Source organism: Astyanax mexicanus, chromosome 7, assembly GCF_023375975.1.
Source record: "Astyanax mexicanus isolate ESR-SI-001 chromosome 7, AstMex3_surface, whole genome shotgun sequence".
In the NCBI taxonomy this organism is placed as follows: Eukaryota; Metazoa; Chordata; class Actinopteri; order Characiformes; family Acestrorhamphidae; genus Astyanax; species Astyanax mexicanus.
The window spans coordinates 10,278,287-10,294,276 of NC_064414.1; the positions used below are offsets into that span (position 1 = coordinate 10,278,287).

At 37.9% G+C, this 15,990-nt stretch overlaps 1 protein-coding gene across 5 annotated transcripts in view; it reads right to left on the reverse strand.

Annotated features, from left to right (window-relative positions):
* Nucleotides 1–15,990, reverse strand: part of pcnx1 (pecanex 1) — a 76,620-nt gene that overhangs the window by 25,117 nt on the left and 35,513 nt on the right. For 2 of the 5 annotated variants that reach the window (XM_022685030.2, XM_022685028.2), the window contains 9 exons: nt 15,315–15,444; nt 9,421–9,614; nt 5,596–5,689; nt 4,361–4,418; nt 3,711–3,952; nt 3,451–3,604; nt 2,568–2,600; nt 1,769–1,943; nt 397–507 (listed from right to left, as the gene is read on the reverse strand). In XM_022685030.2, the coding sequence (XP_022540751.2) occupies nt 397–507; nt 1,769–1,943; nt 2,568–2,600; nt 3,451–3,604; nt 3,711–3,952; nt 4,361–4,418; nt 5,596–5,689; nt 9,421–9,614; nt 15,315–15,444 (1,191 nt within the window). The remainder of the gene's footprint in view (nt 1–396; nt 508–1,768; nt 1,944–2,567; nt 2,601–3,450; nt 3,605–3,710; nt 3,953–4,360; nt 4,419–5,595; nt 5,690–9,420; nt 9,615–15,314; nt 15,445–15,990) is intronic. The other 3 variants (XM_022685029.2, XM_049481067.1, XM_049481066.1) reach the window with 3 other exon arrangements.

The following is a 15,990-nucleotide window of genomic DNA, read 5'->3' on the forward strand; positions in this document are numbered from 1 at the left end:
GCATGAAGGTAAAGCAGTAACTATTGTTCAGAACCTCCAGGAACTCCTTTAAGATGCTGAGAAAACTATTCCAGGTGACTTTCCCTCATGAAGACACGGGTATTAAAATACCAAAAATGTGCAGATCTGTTCTCAAAGCTAAATGTGATACTAATATAGCTACTAATCTAAAGTATAAAATATAATCTGGTGTGTTTAACACTTTTGGTTTACAGAATAATTTAGCATGAGATCCTGTATAGCTTTTAATACAGTCTTCAATATTACATTTACAATGTAAAAAATCATAAAACAAAAGAAAAAAATGCAATGAATGAGCAGAGGTGTGTCCAAATGTTATACTGAAACTGTATATGTACATGCCTCTGTATATGTACATGAAACTGTATATGTTACCATTGCCTCCGAAGACGTGGATATCAAGCTGCTCAAACAGGTACATGAGGAAAGTGTTGACCTGAGGAAGCAGCCCAACGAAGAAAATCACAGGAAAACACAGAGTGAAGACTAGAGAGAGAGAAAGAGAGAATTAAATGTTATACACTTTTACTGGTAGTAATCATTTGACAATAAATAAATAATAAATAATATTAAAAAAAAACAAAATATATGGCTACACTTCTAAATGAATTTGGCTGATCTGCATAAAGTTTTTAAACCACAGGTCTACCTGTATATAACAATGTGGTCATGGAAACACAGAGGAAACTTTTAGTTAAGTGAGACAGGTTTAGTTTAGTTTATCTTGGGCTGCATTTACACAGCAGGTAAAAAATATGATCCTTTAATGTCATGTATGACACAGGTCTGTTGTTTGTGTGACAGTGTAAACAGCAAAAATACACTGAATCTGACATTTCTGACCATTCTGATTTGGTTCACTTCAATATGTGGTACTGAAATCCAATACCATATTTGACACTGTCGGAACGGCCACACTGTAATTTGTGCAGCCTTAATGTCAAGAAGAAGGAAAACTGACCGCAAGGAGAAGGGGACACGGACAGCAGCAGTGACTGAGGACTTCAGTGGAGGAAAAACATGTTAACAGAGTTCTGATGGAACTGTTTCAACTCAACTAATATTAGTCGGGAATTGAAATTGGGCCATTTAACCTGCTGTGTGAGCTTTAGATAGGTTTAGTTTATGTTAAGCCCTATCCAGACGGGATTAGTTTCTCAGGGGGTTCTGGGGGAATTTGCTCTTTTATAGGGGGTCCTCTGTGATTGTATTCCGGTTTGGAACGACCATGTACGAGTTTTTCTCAGACATCCTCTGAGAAAATTACAGGCTGAATTATCTACTGTTTTCCGCTGAACTTCGTGGTCCTCCGGTAATTTTAGTCCTGTCTGGACGCACATCTCGGAGTTTTATCAGCTCGTGTTTAATAAAATAGCTATTTGTCCACTGCCACACACCAAAATTACACTTTGAGCTCACGTTTCCACGGAGATTCACGTAAACACGACAGCGAGTGGAAATGAAGGAGCTACTGATCGCAATGTCATGTGACCGAGAAAGCCTAAAAAAATAAAAAAAATAAAAAAAAACACTCCCTGGTCCTCCTGGTTCTTCAATTGCAGTCCGGATGCAAGAGTTTTAGCACCGAGTAGAAGTGTGAAATATTTTCACATACGCCCCCCTGAGAAACTCGTCCGGATAGGGCTTTAGACTGGTTTAGTGACAGTCAATTAAATTAGTCTGAATTAAACTGTACAGCTAAATGCAGTTATAGCACTAGTGTGTGTGTGTGTGTGTGTGCGTGTACCGATAATGAGGTCTCGTGCTGAAGTGAGCAGTATGGAGGCGGTCAGTTTAAGTCCGTACAGGCTGACCCTGCTGGAGTTGCTGGATCTCACACTGCCATAATGGAGCAGCCAGATGAGCGCACAGCACAGACAGAAATACACCGGCCTGCTGTACGCTATGATCCGATTATGACCCTGCAGAAACAGAGAGAGACAAGTGTTTAAAAAATTATCTTTAAAACACAACATATCCTCTTTTTTCTTAGTATCCCCAGAGACTGTGGCAAAATTACTTCTTAGCTCTTTTTGAGAGTGGGTGTGTCCATAGCATAGGTGTGTTCTAGGGCTGGGAAATATAATATATTATAGAAATATAATATACAAATATATAAGCGATGTAGAACATCTTCACTTTTTTATTTATGTAAACAGAAAGCACTATTCAAAGGTGAATGCAGCTTTTATATTAAACATGGTGCAAACATAACCTCCTTATATTTCAGTTAGGAAATGGAAAAAAAATGAAATAATGTCTGCCACAGAAATCCTATCCTACTTAGATTCCCTCCGACAGCTTCTATATGTAACGATGTACAAGGTACGTTATCCCATTTTGAAAACTGCATAAAAATGTCATTTGATTTATGAATTTAATTTGATTACCCTCCCAGCCCCAGTGTGTGAACAGCATAAGCCCTGTACCCTCTTGTTAAACATGTACTTGTTTTAAGTGGTTCAAGTGAAAGATGGTGTGAGTGTGTGAGTGTGAGTGTGTGTGTGTGTGTGTGTGTGTGTATATATGAAGCGGGAAAAACTTACATGTCGAGGTGAAGAGGAGTCTGGTTGAACACTCTGTGGTCAAACACAAACAGGCTTTTATTAGAGCAAAATTAAATTTGTTATTTTTATTTTTAAAAATAAATATCACTAACACACACATCAATAGTTATGTCAAAGAATGATATGTAAATAAAGACAGGGTTGGGGTGTGGTCTGATTAGTCTCTGAGGCTACTTTTGGATAGTGTACCTCTTGGTGAGAGATCACTGACTTCCAGACATGCCTCAACAGTGCACTCAAATACATTGAACCTAGTTGACAGGGGCTGCATCATCAGACTGAATGGAGTAGGATGGTGATTTCGACAAACATCCATCAGCAAGCTACTGTCCCCATAATTTGCATAGGTCTCCTGAACTAAATTAGAGGCTTTGTGAAGATAGCTTAAATCCTACTTTTGCTGTGGAGGATAATACTACCCCGACTGCTGATGTGATGATATATTAATCAAACAAAATATATTTATACAGTGCATTTTACAACTGATGTCGCAAAACAGCTTTACAGCAATGCGGTAGCAGGAAAGAATGAAACAAAACATAAAACACAAAATATAAATCTCCCAGTGAGCGACAATGGCAAAAAACTCCCTGGAAAGAACCAAGCATAATATATAAGGGGGGGCACATCCTCTTCTGGTCAGACAACTCATAAATGAATGATGACAAGTCATTATACATCCACAAAGGTATAATATATTCAAGTGACCAGGCACACCAGCAATGAAAGCAATTCGAGTAAATGTAAACTTTAGTATACCATAGTTGGCAGTGGAGGGTGAGCAACTAGTCTGAGGCAGGTGGCACAAACTACTACATAAAGGTGTTGTAAATAAGTGATTGTAATTATACAGGACATTTACCTTCAGTAGTGAGTACTGACAGCTGGCAATGACGAGGCAGAACTGAAAGACCCAGATATCAGTGAAGAAGCCCTGGACCAGCAGCACAGATCCCAGGAAGGCCACCAGCACGGCTAACACCACAGCCAGAACATTCTCTAAAACCTCACGGTTCCTATAGGACCACACACACACAGGCAGGCAAATGAGCTCGGCTCTGATTGGCTGACTCAAATGATAGAAATGAAGAGGAATTAAGTGTGTGTGTGTGCATGTTTTACCTGTCAAACAGAGCGAGCAGAGTGAGCCGGTCGAAGTGAAGGCCGACCCACAGGTAGGGCAGCAGCCACAGGCGGTAGTACTGCTTGGCTTTGTGTGCGTTGGGGTGGGTGTGTGGGTGCACTCCGTCCTGTGGGCCGTGCGGCGCCTCCTGCAGGTCAGGACTGACATCGCCGTCCTGCTGCTCCAGCAGCTCCGGGTCCATCGACAACAAACGATTCAACCGGATCTGAGGAAAAGAAAACTGAGCAGGGGTCAGCTCTCACACACACACACTCTCACACATTCACTCCACTCTTCCCCCCTTAACTGTCCCCTTCACCCCCCCCCCACCCCCCACCCTTATCCACTCACTCCCCCCCACCCACTTTCCAACTCATGCTTTACTGGTGTCATTACCAGCTCAGCACCAACACCGATACAAGCAACACATTACATCATACAACACACACACACACACACACACACACAAAAACAAACACACACTCTTACACACTCCCTGCTGACTAAGCTGATTTCAACACCACAGGGAATAGAGTGAAACAGACTACCCGCATCAACATCATCATCTCCACAGCTGTACACAAAGCAGTGTGTGTGTGTGTGTGTGTGTTTGTGTGTGTGTGTGACAGGGTGACAGTGGCACACTCACCAAGTCATGAGGGTAGAAGCGAACTGAGGTAGAACTAGAGAGGTGAGAATCTGTGTCCCTACAGAGAGAGAGAGATGTATTGCATTTTTTCCACTAAACAATTAACAGTTAGAACAGTTCAGTGAAAAGTAAAATTTACAGGATGCGCCTCCTTACACAATGAAGCTAATGACTTGATTTCTTCAGTGTAGCACTGAAGCTACGAGGCTAATAAAACATCACACATGGATGGTCACCCAAATCCTTCTTTACATATAATACATGCTTAGACATTCAAACCAGGAGACCTCCAGTCATACATTTTACTGTAAATCACGGTAAGAACATCAGTGCTGATGTATATAAAGGCTTAGCCACATAGTGATGTACTATGTATGGTACTATGTATGTATGGAGTTCACAGTTAGTGGAAAAAAAATCCAGAGTCTGTGCAATCTTAAAGAAGGGTGAGGGGACTGAGAGAGGTGTGGGTTTATAAAATGGTTTGATTGACTTCTGGTTTCTAGTGTTTTTTAACAACATTGAGAATATCTGCAGATATGGGAAATAAATTTGAAAGCTTTTTAAGACTTCATAATACAGCTAAGACTCTGTTTATAAAAATAATATTCAAAAGTTAAAAGTAAGACTATTACTCCTGTATTTTCTGACAAACCAATACAATGTTTTTATTGTGACACTCAAAATAAAGTCTGATGTAAATTTGGGGTTATCCAACCCCTGTACCTTAGTTCAGTCTTTAATTCAGTAAGCTAAATTGCATATCAGCTTTGGACACTGCAAAATGCAATTTGTGAAAATTTGTATTTAAGGTCCGTGTAATTTTTAAAACCATTGGAAAATGGTTGTAAGGACTTTATACGGATCTGCAGATACCCCTGCTAACCATTTTCAGTTAGTAGAACTTTTTTCTGAATGTTAGAGTTAACGTTCTTAGAATGTTCAATCTGTCTTATTTTCTGGATGTTCTTATAACATTATTAGGTTCAGTCTTTGAATCATTCTGGTTATTTTGGAAATGTTACTTTTCCATAATGTTAGTAATCATCCTAATGGGAATGTTACATGAAAATGGTTCTAGTAACATTGTAATGAAAATCAAAGTCACACGTTTGAATTTGACTTTGTGCTGAACTGTTCTTTAAAAAAAGTTTTTTTTTTTTTCTCACATAGGGTTATCAAATTCTGTGGAGGAGATACAAGGTTTTGTAGATATGCCACCCTTGTAAACACACCAGATATTGTTGGAGGCTCGTCTCGTTGCTGGCTCAAAGTTGACGAGAGACATATCGCATCCTCCAACCTCGTACAGAGGAGGGGTAAGCTTTCCTACAACACAGAGAAACAAAGAAAAAACAGAGTCAGGAGATCAGACAAGGATAAAATAGCTAATATAAAAACTACATAATTTTTTTTCCTTCATCATTTTTATATCATGTATATCATCAATGCTGTGTGTTTCACTTTTAAAAACAAATAGAACATGGCAGTTTACAGTAACTTTACTGTAAGGGTCACAAATAACAGTACCACTGTAATTAACATAGTTATATTTGAATATGAGATCCTATAAGTTAATAAATGTAACGCTTAAGATTGTTGTAAATAATAATTGAGACATTAAATTAGTTAAATAAATGTCTTAATTAGTGCCAATTATCATTACTTCAGATATTCTCTGGTGAGCACTGTTTAGTAATGTACCCTTATTTTAAAATGTTACCAGCAGTTGTTTATATTGTATCAAATTCAAAATAAACGAACAAACAGAAATGCTTCCAAATGATCTGGAATTAAATCTTTTTATACTGAATTATTTTACATGTTTGGCAGGTTTTCCCTGACTTCTGCAAAGTTGCTGTTTTGTATGTACTTTAAACTACATGCTGTGTACTGTAAACGCCGTTTGACCTCAAGTAAACTACTTAAAAACAGCTAAAGAAACGTTCGGTGAACATTTAGACCAGTGATCACCAGTGACCACCAACCCAGCAGATACACATCCCACATCTACCACACCCTTTCCCCTGATCCAGCTCTACTGTAGGCAGTAATTAAATGGATCAGGAGGAACTGATTAGTAGTTGGGGCTGAGGTTTGCTGGAGAGGAGCTTTCTAGGAGTAGGGTCAGTTTAAAGTTTATCAGTATTAACCATTTGAGGCTGAATTCTAAAATGTATAACAGGGAGTAAAACTTATTTTTTCCCCCATTTAGTATAGTGAAAAAAAATGAATTTACATTAATTGTTTTCTTTTTTTTTTTAGTTATTAATTTCTGCCTCTCACTATCTATGGAGGACCAAGCCTGTCAAATAAAAAACAAGTAAATGAATGAATGAATAAAAGTGAAAATAAACAAAGAAAAAAATTGGGATTACAAAAAAAACACAAGTAATAATTTAATTAAGTAATATGGGACATGGAATTAAACAAATAAATAGAAACATTACAGTATGTGTGTTCCTCATTTTTTTTTTTGAAATAATAATGAATTATATACACTTTTTTAATAATTTAACTTTTATTTGTTTTTATTTATTCATGTATTTTTCATTCTTATGATAATGAAGGGCCATGTGTTTTACCTTCAGGTTTAGCAACTAATGTAAAAATCCTAGTCGTTATCATGTTTCACTACACCTCAAGTCTATTTTTCACCAGTTTTCTCCTTCAAATCTGATAAAGTTTACACTGACAAGAGTGTTGGTGAATCCTGCTTTAGACAGTTTTGTCTGGTTTAAAATGTATTTAGCTAGTTCTATTTGAAGTTTGCTTTTTAAATGTTAGCGCTACAATTACAAGGCTAATAATGACTGCCACTAATGCTACTAGCTAACTAAGCTAACATGCTTTTAGCTAACAGTGAGTCGTACACTGTCAAAAACCATTTAAGCAAGTCTGTAATAAATAATAATATATTATAATAAACTGCTCAACACCACCACAAAGTTTTGGGAGAGTGTGAAAAGATTTATGCTAAGTGTTATTAGCATGAGCTTTCATTGCTTGTTATCTTGTTAGCCTAACAGCGCCAGTGCTAAAAAAAAGAAGCAAACTTCCTACACTAAACATGCCTTAGTAAATTGACACATTTACATTAAATAAGATTTTTTTTGGCCAAATTATTTTATTAAAAGTGTGGTGAAAAGCTGTTTAGTATTTTCTGGGTATTTCTACACATTATTTACGGAGTTTAAGACCAAAAATCAATCATACAAACATCAATTAAAATCAGACACATTCTTAACCAAAATTACAAGCACATCAGCACCACCACCACAGTCACCACAGAGAGACGAAAATACGCCATGAATAAATAAATCAATAGCACAAGTTCTTTATGTGTTAAAGTAAGAAAGTCTCCAGCTGTCAAACTGAAACATGCACTGTGCTTGTGTTTGTTTAAAAGTTCTTTAGTAGAAATGAACACAGTTATATTGTATTTATACTTATAAACATCTGTTAGGTTAGAATATAAGTTTATGAATGTAAACCTGTCTCAATAATTATGTTATCAACTTATTGCTAACCTCAATAATGGCCAATGCAATTATTTAACAAGTATAGAACCCATTAAGGTAAATGAGCCAACTTTCGCAACTTTGACTTTTCCATAAATTAGTTTATTTTCCAGTTCAATTTCAGTGTCTAAATATTTTTACTAATAAAACCTCACTGTTTCTTAAAAGCAATGTGTAAATGCATTATTATGCTGTTGTATTTTCTTTATATTAGTGACAATAATATTGCTTATCACTGTAAATTCATGAACAATTGAACAAAATATCGGCCAAGAAAACTAGTTATTGTAACAGGCCTAGTAAATTTTAACTTTTTTTAACTGTATTTATTATTTTTTAATTAATTAATTAGTGATTTATATCTGGTCCCTACTACAGTCTAATAATAGCCAGGTGGCTAACTCAGGGAATAGTTGAAAATTAGCCTGAAAGTTTGGTATTATAGATGAAAAACTGCCAGCTGGCTAAATCAGAGAAGTAAAAAAAAACAGCTAGGTAACTAGTTTTTAAATTGAGCCCTTGCATAGAATAATCATATATCTACTATTTCTCACTTATTTATAATAAAAAAAAGAATAAACAACAGAAAGGAAAATGGCCTAAATATGGATATTGGTTGGAAGGGCACAGCAGGCTACAGTTAAAGTTTAGCATTTGGAAAATTCATTGAATGAAGTTACCAGGATTACCGACACACAGTGCATCCTTTTTCTGTGCTGCAGTTCAAAGCATGCAGCATGCAGACAAAATATATACCATGCATATGCAGAGAGACTGAAAGTAGAAATTCTGTAGACACTGTGTGTATCATGCAAACAGAGGGACACCTGAAAGCATAGGTCTCATGAAAAGTGTGTGTGCCTTAAACCCAGAGTGTGGAAGCACAGAGTGAAAAACCATGCAGACAGAATGTGTTTTCTGCAGATGTAGTGCAAAACCATGCAGACGGGGTGTGTATCATGCATGTGGAGTGTGTACTGTGCAGTCCAGAGGTAAAAGGATGCAGATTGTATAGAGTGTAGAGTGTATATTGTGCAGACGGAGTATAGAAGCATGCAGAAACAGTGTGTACTTTGAGTGTGTATTGTTCAGACGGAGTCTAGAAGCATGTAGAAAGATTGTGTATTGTGCAGACAGAGTGCGTGTTGTGCAGAAGGAGCGTAGAAGCATGTAGAAAGAGTGTACATTGTGCAGACGGAGTGCAGAAGCATGTAGAAAGAGTGTGTATTGTGCAGACGAAGTGTAGAAGCATGTAGAAAGGGTGTGTATTGTGCAGACGAAGTGTAGAAGCATGTAGAAAGTGTGTGTATTGTGCAGACGAAGTGTAGTAGCATGTAGAAAGAGTGTGTATTGTGCAGAAGGAGTGTAGAAGCATGTAGAAAGAGTGTGTGTTGTGCAGACGGAGTGTGTATTGTGCAGAAGGAGTGTAGAAGCATGTAGAAAGAGTGTGTATTGTGCAGACAGGCTGTGTATTTGGCAGACGGGAGAGTAAAAGCATGCAGATGGAGCGCATATCATGCAGCCCCTCGTGCTGCGTACCGAAGTCTTCTTGCAGGCTGGCCACGCCCACTGTGGAGGCTTTATCCTGAGAGCCCTCGAGCTGCACACTTCCGTTCCTGACCAGCAGGGAGGCGCTAGCGCTCAGAACCGTCACCTGGGACGGCGTGCGGGACGGATGACCTCTGACCCCCGACACAGACGCCTGAGACGCCTGGCTCAGAGCCTCCTGCAGACTGAGGGGGAGGGTGGGGGAGGGTGGTGAGAGAGGGAGGGAGAGAGTGTGTGTGTGTGTGTTCTGTTATATCTTTGGTTAAAAAATTATCACTTTGTGTCCTCGTTAATGAAGGTGAGATGCAGGAGGGCGGGGTCAGTATAGAGGGTATGCATTTGACATAACATGAGGCAAAAAGACACACTGAGTGGCAGCTTTACTGTTTAATGTAAAGGTAGTTTGAATGCAGTACCAATCAAAAGTTTGGATACAGCACCAATCAAAAATTTGGACACACCTCTTCTCATTAAGTGTGTTTTTCTTTCTTTTTCTAATTTTTTACATTGTAAATTTAATATTGAAGCGATTAAAGCTAACAAAGAACACATGTGGAATTATTCTGTAAATAAAAATGTTAAACAAACCAGAATATGATTCTCCTAATAGCCACATTTAGCTTTGAGGACAGATCTGCTCATTGCAAGTTTGTTAATTTGCCTCTATGAAACAGCCATGTATAATGTTTTGCCACCAAGGGGGTGTGTTCTGGTGGGAATGTGATGTCAGTGCATAGTCTCTATTTCTGCTTATTATTCCAGCGCCTAACATGCTTACAGTGCTAACGATAGGGGCATAACTTTTCCATCTTGTAATTAAGTCACGATAATTCAACTAACGAGCATGAACAAATACAAAGGATAGGGGGAACATCGCAAAATTAATTCAGTGGAAACGCATGAACATTAGAGATATTTAATGTTCAGTGGAACAGCAGAATTCCTTTCACAATCTGTCTCCCTATCCTACCCATTCATTTGTGCTCATCAGTCAACATATTGTGACTGAATTTCAAGAGGCCAGCGCCCAAAGAACTACCTAAATGGTACTATGTGTATAAACAGTGCATTTTATATAAACTGTTTGTGCACTTTCAAAGGTTCTCAGTGCCTTGTTTTAAATGTCAGGACCATCAGAATTCAACCAATTAAGTGTGGAGCTGCTTTGAGCATGTTAACAGTGTAAAAATATAGATTTTTTTTTATTATTGGGCAACTCTACGCCTCTTTCACTAGTATTGTAAGCCTGTTGGGAGCATTGGCCAAAAGTGCTGTATTTTGGAATGCTGGGGGTAAATGGTGGAAGGCTGTTTTACAAAAGTTTTTACTCGTCATGATTCACTACACCCCATGTCCATTTCACACCAGATTTCTCTTTTAATTATCCAATGCCTTTAATTTAAGTTTATAATAACTTATCATTGCCATTTTTGTCATTTTCATTTAAGAAACACATATGTACAGGGGGCATGTCTCAACAGAAAAATATCCTGGTGGTAATGTGACATCAGTGCATACCCTCTATTTCTGGTCATTATTCCAACGGTATTTCAGACCAGATGTATCCTAAAATTTAATAGGTACATTACAGTCATGTTCTAGAGCAGAGGAAATTAAACAAAAATAAAACACATGCCAGACAAGCTCATGCTTTGAACCAAAGAGGGCGTTAAACACAGTGGTAGACTTTATTTAAAAGAGAGAAGGTTCTACTGACCCTCAGCCAGGCCAAGCGCTTAGCTTTGCATTTCTGCTCTTAGACCAAAACATGACCTTTAGAAGCCTCCGGCTGAGCCGGGGAGGAATTACACATTCAAGAGGAAGATTCAGCACTTTTTACCAGAGTACAGCATAAACTGGGCCAGGCAGAACTCCAGCTAAAATTAGCTTAGTCATTCTGTTTTATAGTTTAGACAAACTTCCTCAGTGTACTGTCGTCACTGTATTCCGCCAGTAACGGGGCATGTGTTGTCAGAACCTGTTACTACCTTAATAGATCAAGAAAAAGATCAAGTATATGAGGCGGATGTAATGTAGCAGAAAACCATGAAAAAAAATCTATAATTATGGAAACAATGACTGTAGCATAATAAGGGGCATCATGGTAATGTAATTATGGGAATGAGCGTAGAATAAGCGCAGGGTAACCATGGGAGTGAGCATGGATTAGAAGTATCTGCAGTCTGTCATCTACTATCAGGAAAGAATCCAGCTCAGAAAAAAATGAGCATCACACTTGTTTTAACCCGGATAGCAGCAATCGTATCTATACTGTTCCAGGGCGGCTGCTGTGTCTGCATGCCCCATTTCAAATTAAAAGCCCTCTGCAGGGCTTAGTAATTGTGTGGGCCACCAACGCAAAATATATGTTGCAGAATCACTGTATTCTGCTTTGTTGGTGTATCTACTGCATATTAAAATGTTTGGTGTTAGTCATTTTTTTCTACATTTTGTAGTTTTGCTTTTTCTTTAAAAAAGGAGGACAAATTGTACGTATGTAAAAAGTGGCAAAATCAATGAAACCCTGAAAAAAGAAATGTCTTCATTTAGCCTTCAGTATTCGGACAAATGCTTTTTTATGGTTTCGTCCAAACATTTTAATTTTGGTGAATTTCAAAATCAAACATTTGAGGCTAAACACAAGTAGCTCTCACAAATCTCATGAGATCTCGCTTCTCATTGTTATTTCTGCTCTTTTTTTCTGCTCTACTTACACAAGTGCTCATTATCGAGGAGGGCCAGTACCTAAAATCAACTTTTTCTTTTTACATTTCAACTTTTTAACTTAAAATAGCAGGTCAAAATATGTTGCTCTGTTGGGAAGCTTACTTATAATAGCTTTATCATCATATAATGATGTGTTTTGGAAATAATGCAAAATAGCTTCTTGTGATTGTGGCTGCAAAAATGTAAAGAGCAATGATGCTACAATTTTATTTGGCCCATTTTACATGATGGCCAATTTTAGCTGACTCCAGCCTTTGAGTGTTCGTTTGTAAAACATACTATAAAATGTGGATGGTCCCTCTCTCTCTCTCTCTCTCTCTTTCTCTGACTTTAAAAGAAAAGATCAATGTAATCAGTAGTTCCAGCAGGAGCGGTTTGAAACACTAAAGATCTGTTCCTGGAAGAGCTCAGAGACTGCACCTACTGGATGATCAATCATGAAACCCAACACGAACTGGACACACTGAAGAGTGAAAACAAACAGATTCCCAGTACAGAACAAACGGAAACAAATATCAGGCAAACAGTCATGCAGAACCAAAAGTGCCCTCAGAAACAAGGCCATGCAAAAGAGACAAACACACACACACACCTGAAAAAGAGGCAAATTATGTTTCAATTAAATAAAAAACAAAAACCTACACAAATTACACATTTATCTCAAATGTAATGGATCAGCTGAGGTGTTTTTGGTGCAGTTATACTTAGATAACAGAAGCTGATTAGTATGATGCTAACTATAGCTGAGCATTATGTTAAAAATATTATATTTTAATATTTGAAGACATTTTTCACGATACACTGTATTTATCATAATATTTCAACATGCAGACACAATGAATCAGCATTGGCAGATTCTTTAAACTGTTATTAAAATACTCTCTTTTCAATAGTACAGGAATTCTATTACCGGTAAATTGTTGCTGCACATCATCCAAATTTAACACTTACTGTAGTAAAATATATAGTTAGGTCAGTGTTCTTTAAGTATTGATAATATTCTCAATATGGTTAAAGCACATTCTCGATACAATGAAAAAATGAATCACAATATGATAAAATACTGTTATGTTGCCCAGCTCTAGTGCCATCAGCATGTCTAAATCATCACAAACTCTCCTCAGAGTGTGTGAGCGTGTTTAGTAATCTCTAATAGACTTGCTGATGTTTCTGAAACCATATGTCTTCTTATTATGGTAGGTTATACTGGTGATATGTTTCTTTTCTTTACTCTGCAGTTTCACCATTTCTAGTCCCTCCATTATCCAGACCTTTCTCCACACAACCAGTGCTATCAGTGCTGTGAGGGTGAAGGCTAGCGTGGTTAACATGTGATGCTCCACCACATCTTAAACTATTGTTTACACAACACCAATGGAGCTCAACACACTTGGAGGAGAACACTAACAGCTATTTTTTGGTATCAGACTGAGGTCCACGCTGGCTAATCTGCCTGAGTGGTTTAACAACTTAAATTTAAGTATTTCATTTGAGTTGAATGGTCTAGTTGCATCATTAAAAAAGCTTCTTTTGCAAAAGCAGAACAGAACACAAACCATGCAGAACTAAAAGAAATATTTGGATCCTTAAATATTTCATAACCTTCAAGTTAAATATGTAGCTGGGTCTGTATGAGTAAAAACAAAAAAACATTTATTTAAGTAATTTTCTAGTTTTAGTAAGGACCCTGGCTGCAGCATTTTGAACTAGCTGAAGTTTATTTAAGTTACTGCAGGAACATCCAGAGAGTAGCGCATTACAATAATCTAGCCTTGAGGTAATGAAGGCATGAACTAATTTTTCTGCATCATGCAGTGATAAGGCATTTCTTAGCTTGGCAATGTTACGTAGGTGTAGAACAGCTGTTCTAGTAACATTAGATATGAGTATATCAAATGCTAGACCTGAATCTATGATAACTCCAAGGTTTTTAGCTGCTGAACCAGGTGTGACGGAGAAGTCGGCCAGATTTAACATTAAGTCTGATAATTTATTTCTAGCAGCTTTGGGGCCTAATAGGAGAACTTCTGTTTTATCACTATTTAATAGGAGGAAGTTGTGCAACATCCACAATTTCACATCTTTTACACAATCCTCAATTTTCTTTAATCTCACTCTGTCATCATTTGATTTAAGTATATATATATATATATATATATATATATATATATATATATATATATATATATATATTTTTTTTTTTTTTTAAGTGTGGTATTCTAGCACGACCAAGCTTTTAATCCAATGACTGTAGAAAACATGGATACTATGGTTCCATTGTGCTACGGTGTATGTTATTTAGAAATAAAGCCAAAAATTTCCCCTTTGGTGTCATAGAAACAGAAGTGGTTGCTTATGCCTGGTTTACACTACACCAGTACATTGTGCTGTTTACACTAGATGACTGATCGGTGACATGGGATCACAAGAACTATCGATCACACGTAGAAGATGCTTTGGTTGGACACATTTTTTTTTTATCTCTATGCGATTCCGTTACATGTAAGTTAGCACTGCTCTTGACCGAGTCACAGACTGGTCTAGATATTAAACCTGCTAGATATTTGCAGGATGTCTGTTGAGCCATTATTCTCAATGGGAAAACTGACTGGAATTAAATGCCGGGAACGTAAAGACAGTTTCCAGGAGAAAAATGAAAATGGGGATAAGCTACATTTTAAACTGCAACCAGCCAGCAGAGGCGCTAGACCTATGGTGGCTTTGCATTTGAGATACGCTGTGTTGTCCATGCTTTCTACAGTCAGTCACTGAGCTAAACTATTCAATTCAAATAATAAACAATTTAATTTTATTGCTTTACCTGGTCAAACTGTTCATCAGATTAGAAGAAACCCTTTTTTGATTGAACTTTTACCTACAGTAAAAAAGGAAGTCTTTAAGACTGTTTAAGAAGCCCATGTCAAAAGTTTTAAGTTTAGGCTTAATAAGTTGAAGCAGTTGATTGACTACATTTGAGTTGGGAGAAGGGTAAGGAGGGGATGAATAGTGAATGTGTGATGTAGTTTATGTGATGAAGATATCTGGAGCATGACTATGGTATTAATGATGTTAATGATTATAATTATGAAGCATGCACTCTTCCCACGCCACCCCCTCTCGGAGGTCAGTAGTGTGGGGGGGCAGCAGGTGAGGCGTACCTGAGAGGGGATCCGATGAGTGAGGTGGGGGGGGTGGGGTTACTCCCGGCGTTGTGCCGCCTCCGGACGGCCTGCCGACGGAACGTGCTACGCTCCCGCCGAAACGTTACAGCGTCCTCGCTGCCCGGGGCTGCCCACAGGGGAGAGAGAGGGGTTGCAGATCAGGCCTAAGGCTGGGCGGGATCCCCAGCTAAGATAGCAAGCTAAAGTGTTGTGAGGTAGCAAACAGACTAGGTGACAGCTTGGGTAAAGCTGGCTTCAACACTGTAAGTACATAATTATGAGAAGAACAGCTAGCTAGCTAATTAGCCAAAAGTGATCAATATTATGGTCACATAAATATATCATCAGTAAAAGATTTTTTGAAGATGATTTGCATAACATACCTTACAAATAAGTCACTTTTATACATGAGCTTGGTACAGTAATACCTGCATGTGTTAGCTAGCCAACCGAAATCCTTTAAGTCTTGAATAAATAAAAGTAGCTAAGCTAACAATGGTCAATAGTGAGTTTCTTATACAAGCAACGTCTGAAGCAAAATGTCAGGATTATCTGTCTGTAAGCTGAATTTCAAGAGAACATGGGTCATGCAGCAAGACAATGACCCTAAGCACACAAGCTTGTCTACCAAAAAATGGTTGAAGAAGAATAAATGTGTTTTGGAATAGGTCAC